The 6462-nt window shown below is 40.6% G+C and overlaps 1 protein-coding gene across 7 annotated transcripts in view; it reads right to left on the reverse strand.

The window, feature by feature from the left end:
* Positions 1-3502, reverse strand: part of rfx3 (regulatory factor X, 3 (influences HLA class II expression)) — a 28945-nt gene extending 25443 nt beyond the window's left edge. For 3 of the 7 annotated variants that reach the window (XM_079523565.1, XM_079523566.1, XM_079523563.1), the window contains exon 1: positions 3216-3233. In XM_079523565.1, coding sequence (XP_079379691.1) covers positions 3216-3219 — 4 coding nt within the window. In that variant the 5' untranslated portion in view covers positions 3220-3233. Of the gene's footprint in view, positions 1-3215; positions 3236-3311 lie in introns of those variants that run through there. The other 4 variants (XM_079523569.1, XM_079523564.1, XM_079523568.1 and 1 more) reach the window with 3 other exon arrangements.
* Between the last annotated feature and the right edge of the window lie 2960 nt (positions 3503-6462).

Below are 6462 nucleotides of genomic sequence, written 5' to 3' on the forward strand. Positions count from 1 at the left end.
AAATTGTGGTATCGGGATCGGATCGGGAACGAAAAAAAAGTGTAGCGGGACATCCCTATTTATAACTATCAAATATCGTTTTAAAAATCATGTTAACTTTTATGGGTCCATTTGGTTCCATAGAGTTACGGGGGTCATTGACCGGTGGTTTGAGAACCACTGATCTAGGAATACATTTAAATATCATTCATATTGTTAAAGTGTAGCTAAATTGTAGTTTACAGTTTTACAGTACAGTTTTACAACATCAACTGAAGCATTCAAAATACTACAGTAAATTAAATAACCTCATGATGTCATCATGTGACAAATTACTCAAATCGGATCAGCATAGAGTGGCATACTCGCCGATACCAGCATTTTGGGTCGTATATCGGCAGCTTTTCCAATACAGGTATCGTAACAACTCTACCTGGGACCGACATATCAGTCTGGCCCAGACGTCGTGAACAGCCCCTAATGAATATTAGCATCACTGCACACACCAATTCTACCACAGTAGTTGTATTGGGCCTTAAGCACACGTGAGGTATGCAAGGTTTTACTCAACACGCGCAGACCTTGCAGTGTCCGGTTTCATCAACAATACACATCATGGCTGGCAGGATGAAGCACATAACTAACCAAGCATGTTGTTTTCTGCCAACTAAGCCATGAAAATGGATGAATGAATAATTTAATTAATCAGCCTGCCTCTCTTTTAAGTGATTGGAAATGGAACAGGATCCTGGGAGCAGGTGGCGTGGTACTATTTCTGAACTACCTGACCTCAGGTAAGTGGTAACATGAGCTGATAACTAGCAGTTCCTAACATCCTGCAGAGAGAGAGAGAGAGTGTGTGTGTGTGTGTGTGTGTGTGTGTGTGTGTGTGTGTGTGTGTGTGTGTGTGTGTGTGTGTGTTGGGGGGGTTACAGATGAAATACACAACAGGTTGTCTATAATTATAAACAATTTTCGTATGTGCCCTAGGGGTGCAACAGTGAATCAAACAAATGCTTTTAATCAATTATAATATATATATAGAGATTTTAATAATATAAGATTAAGAACGTGTCGTGATGCGACATGTCAGATTGTAGATTCGATATTTTTGACCATTGAATGAAACATTATAAAAGTGGTTGATCAGACTAATCAATTCAGTTGATTAGAAAGTTTTTTTCTGTATTGATTCAACATTGATTTGTATCATTATAAAAAACACCTCGATTAATCAATGAAGTAATCAGTATAATAATGTCTAAGATTATCGATAGTTGCAGCCCTATTCCTGTGCTCTGCACAGTGTGCACAAAAAGAAAACATGTGGGCAGTGACAGTTTTTTTTATTAGGCTGTGTAAATGGTTGCTACAGAAAGCACAGCTGCCAGCACCACAGGCCTAATTTATAATTCCAAATGATTTAGGGAACTACCCTTTATCACACTGCATAATCCACCTCTAACCAATGGTCTAACGGCCTTAAGATCTAAACAGAAAACCTAACCTAGACCCGACTGCAAGTTGCAACTCATAACAAAAAACAAACGCCTGGGTACAGAGGCTAGACAACTCATGACAGAAAGGCGAATCTTGTATTTTAAATTAAAATAACTCTCTCTCTACATACAGCAAACTCAACACCTTCCAGCTCTGCATTGTGAAATACTAGTACGTCTTGTTCATTTAGGTTATGCCATTGCGCACGCACACATGCACACGTGCGCGTGCACAGACGTGCACACACACACACACACACACGATTTCAAAAATCTATGCAAGCAAAGTTTAATTTGCTGAAAAATGGAAAGGCTTATTATAAAACTGAACTAATATTGGAGCAGTTATAATCCTACTGCAAAAGGAATTAAAGGTGAAAAGGTTATTGTCTGGACTCTGGATAATGGCAGAGAAAGTTTCTTTATTTGTTTAATAGTTCTTACACTGGATTAGCTCATGAAACCAGGCTCTAGGTGCTTGATAGTTCCCTCAAAGCTCACTGTGCACCTGTCTCTGTCCCCCCAACTCCTCTTAAAGACACACCTGTTCTCTGCTCTCCCCTAATGGGAATAGAAGGCTGCAACTGCACAGGAGACCCAGTGGACCACAGAATCATTATGATGCAACATTAAGAAACCTGAGGGCTTTGGCTCTTCAAGGCAGTTAAGACTATATCAATCCATCTATTGCCAATTTGCCATTAATGGGATTCAGGAATGCTCAACTATAAAAACAATATCATGTTGAAATGCTATTTTCTTCCCTGGCTGAAATGAGGTTCACAGACATTCAAACAATTGGTGTCATATATCAAATCTTTAGATCTTTGCATTTGTGTATAAATTAATTTGTGGCTGTCGTTCCTCAGGCCATTGTCCCATGCATAAGGACATAAACATCAATACTGCAATAGATCAGTCAATTAAATTTATCCTGGGCAAACCTTGTGTTGCAGCTGAATACAACAGTACAGTACATTTGCCCCACTCGGATTCATAATTTTGCCATCACAATAATGAATAACATAATATATACGATATTAAATTAAATATTACGTATTCTAACAAGTTAACCAGCTCGGGAGCAGACTGCTGCATGCAAGTTTGTCTTTTATATTGGCTACCTAATGCCATAAAAGGGTGAATGGGTAGCTAGCAAGCTGTCCTGCTTCATAAGACAAAAGAGAAAGTAATGGTCAGGCTATCCGCACATCTTGGCTGGGGAGGCTAGCGTCTGCTAAAACCACTTTCCATTGTTGACCGAATGTGATCGTTTCGTGTATCAATCAAAAATGCAGACTGAAACCCCAAAACTTTCATTGCGTGCGTAACATGCGCTAAAATGAGACACCAACAACACCCATTGTAACAAGGCAATATTAGCTGTAGCCACAACAGACACCTGCTTCTCCATCTGAGCTGCTTGCATCAAATGGCTAGCAAAACACAGACCTGTGCAAGTCAACACCACCAAGTTTAAATTTAATACGTCTAACCAATCAACCAATCCCGCAGTGCTTTTGATCAGAACATCCTGAGAATACACACAACGCTATTGCATACGAGTTGGACCATTTACTATTGTGGTGATGTGGCTAACGCTATAGCTTGCTAGCCTGTACAAAGAAACACCCCCACCTATGGTCGCTAGCCAGCTCTTAGCACTTAGCTTAGCAATCTAGCTAACTAACTAGCTTATTCGCCCCCAGTCTTGCTTCGGTAACAGGCAAAACTTACGCATTTTCGTCCCCCCGAATCGAGAGAATCCCCACGCGAGAGGTGACCTGTGTGCAAACGTGTTATTAAAAAAAAGCAAGAGGTTATGATCCAAACCTGGCTGAGGGCTGGTTGATGAGGATGAGGATGGTGGAGGAGGAGGTGGTAATGATGGAACGAGAGGTTGTTGTTGTTGGTGGGTTACAGTCGCCAGGACTACGGTGACTATGGCGCTGCGCTGCCTCACCGCCGGGCAACAGTTGCTAGAAAACTCACTCACCGAGCGCTGCGTTGCGCGCAACCTCTGTTGCCTGCCGATGGCAGTGGGTGGAGACCTGACACACAACCACCACTACACACAACCCACAGACAGACAGCAGGCTGCATAAAATAATCATAAATATGAATGAATCAGCGTCAAGACTTATTTTTTACTTTTTTCATTATTATTACATACAAAAAGTAGCCTACAAAAATATTCAGGTTCACTTCACATAACAGCAAACTAGACACAAATATAATAAACAGGACACTCACTGCCTGGCTGGTAAAAAAAAATCAGTTAAAACATAAAAGAGAAAAAAATTTAGAACTAAAATATATATAATAATAATAATAATAATAATAATAATAATAGTAATAATAATAACCAGTAAGACGCCTGAGGGCGAGAAGCGACCTCGCGTGCACGCATCCGCCTCGGTGACAGCAGACTGCTGGGCGAGTCCTGGCGCTTTGGCATGGGGGTCAGATCAACATATGGAATGAATTCTGTACTGGCCATATATAGAGCGTGTCTTGAGTGTGCAGGGTTTGATGAGGTCAGATCAATATGGAATGTCAGAACAGAACAGGTCAGCTCAATATATGGAGATCTAAGGGTGGCAGCGGGGGCAGTGTCTTGAGTGTACAGGATTTGATGAGGGCCCAGGTAGGGCCGGGCCTTCATTTTCGGGCCTGTTGAGAACTCTAGTTTTCGCCGGCTGCCGGGCGCGGCTGCACTAATACTTCAATACCTTTGGGGCATGCAGGCCCGTCTAGAGTTTAAATGGACAGGTATCAGTCAAAAGGGAGACATCGAAGAGGAAGGATGCATGAGGAAGGATCAACTCATGGAATGTCAGAACAGGTAAGCTCCATATATGGAGATCTAATGGTTTGAGGTTTGAGGTGAGATGTAGAGTTGCTTGCCAATATTGATGACATCAGGGATCGGATCTCCATATATGGGATTAATATTGATGACATCACGTGATGTCACAAGGCATGACCATATATGGGGGGTTTCCCATATATGGGTTTAATATTGATGACATCAGGGATAGTGACTGACTGACTGGCGGGAAATGCACAATTTCATAGTTAACTGTGACCTGCGGACGCAGGCCACAAAGAGGTTGTGTTGCACTGACTCTAGTGGGGGTAGGAACAAAGGGGGGGCATACCAGCAATATAGTATGCAAACTATGCATGCACACTACATTGTATACTCACTGAAGGAAACAAACAAGGAAACAAGTTAATTAGTTAGTTAGTTTTAGGTCTCTTATCATTTGAAAATATACAGAGGCTGGCTAGCGAGGACTCCATCCTGCTCTCTCCTCATGAGTCATTCTGCATCCTCCTTGCTCATCAGTGCCTTTCCACTAGGCTACTGACTGAATGACAGTTTAAAAGTGTACTATCCTGCACCGATAGAGGGTGCTGCAGCCTTTGACATTGAAATGTTAGCTGTCTAATAAGTAAGTAGTATGTGAGTAATTAAGTAGTAAGTGAGTAATTAAGTTGGCTACAAAATTATGTTATTACATTGTGGCATTCTTCTCTATTCCATAAATATGTTTTTCCTTTTACAAAAGTAATATAATAAATTGCTTGGCATAGACATTTATATTGAAGCATAACATATATACAATATATTGCACTATATATTATTTTTCTTCTTTTTAAAAAAAAATATGTAGGCTACATAATGTATTAGCCTACATTTGAGTAACCAATCCCTTAGTACCCTACAGTATGTAGCCTGCCCTACACTGTACAATAGACATACAGTACCTAAAGTGAGTGGTCTGGTGAGGCGTGCCAGGATTGAGGTGACATATACCACCTTGAATACCCATGGGCCACAAATTTGCACCCCTGGATGGCTGCTGTGCAGCTCATCTGAGATTTGAACTGGCACGACATCTGACAAAGCTGGTACCAAAACATTTTGGCACCAGCATCAAACATTGTGGCTACGGAAGAGTCACCTTGTTCATCATCCCCTTAGTTAAATGAACGGATGTATCTGATCAAAACTTTTGCAAAGTGTAAAGATGGACACCAACATAAAAATGAACATCTCATTATTGCCCTTTGTGTGCTCTTATCAAAGGACATCCATCGATGTCATGGCCTGACTTTTGAAACCAAAATGAGGAAAATGTGAGTCCACGACAAGAATTACAAAAAGGAGCAACAACCCTATAATTCAGACCCAATTCCACCTAACTCTGGTAGCTACATCTACAATATGTGTGCACCTATCCTATGGCATTGACGCTGTCAAATAAATGACAAATGATGATAATGAAATATTCAAATAGTTACAGCATTGACTACAGTTTTGTTTTCTTAGACTTGAAAACACCTAAAACCTTTATCTTTTATCACAACAGTCTATCCATTATCAGATTATTTGACCACCCTTGAGATACTGGGGGGGAAAGGCTGTTATAACTGCTGTTATAACTCCTGTTGCTAAGCGACTATTGAAAACCCATTTGGAGCAAGGCACTTTATTTCTTAATGTTGAATTATTTTTAACACTTGCTACACTGACAAAAGCATGCACCTGGGGCTTAACATCTGTTGAAATTAATGAGACAATTAAAGATCACTGGTAGACACTAAAGCCAACACAACCAAAGGGGCTGTTCTTTGCAAGCAGTCACTGTTAACAATGCACAAGACTACTTGTTGAAACCTGGAAGATAGTTCACTGATTTAGTCTCCGTTGACAGGTCCCAAAGGAAAAATATCATATACCCTACCCATTAATGTGTCTCTCATACCTCAAGTAACTGGCATCTTCAGAGGTGAAAAACAACAACAGCAGCAGCAACAAAACAGTAAAATAAGTAAAAAACTACAAGGTTGGTGAGGAAGGCGAAACACTATGAACTTTGAGCATTTAAGTCTCTTTGCATTCTGGTACATAGAATACTGTACTTGCTGTGTTTACATAATTGTCATCAGTCTTTGCTTTGAAAGCTCAGTCTAT

The sequence above is a fragment of the Electrona antarctica genome (genome assembly GCF_951216825.1).
Source record: "Electrona antarctica genome assembly, chromosome: 16".
Classification (NCBI taxonomy): domain Eukaryota; kingdom Metazoa; phylum Chordata; class Actinopteri; order Myctophiformes; family Myctophidae; genus Electrona; species Electrona antarctica.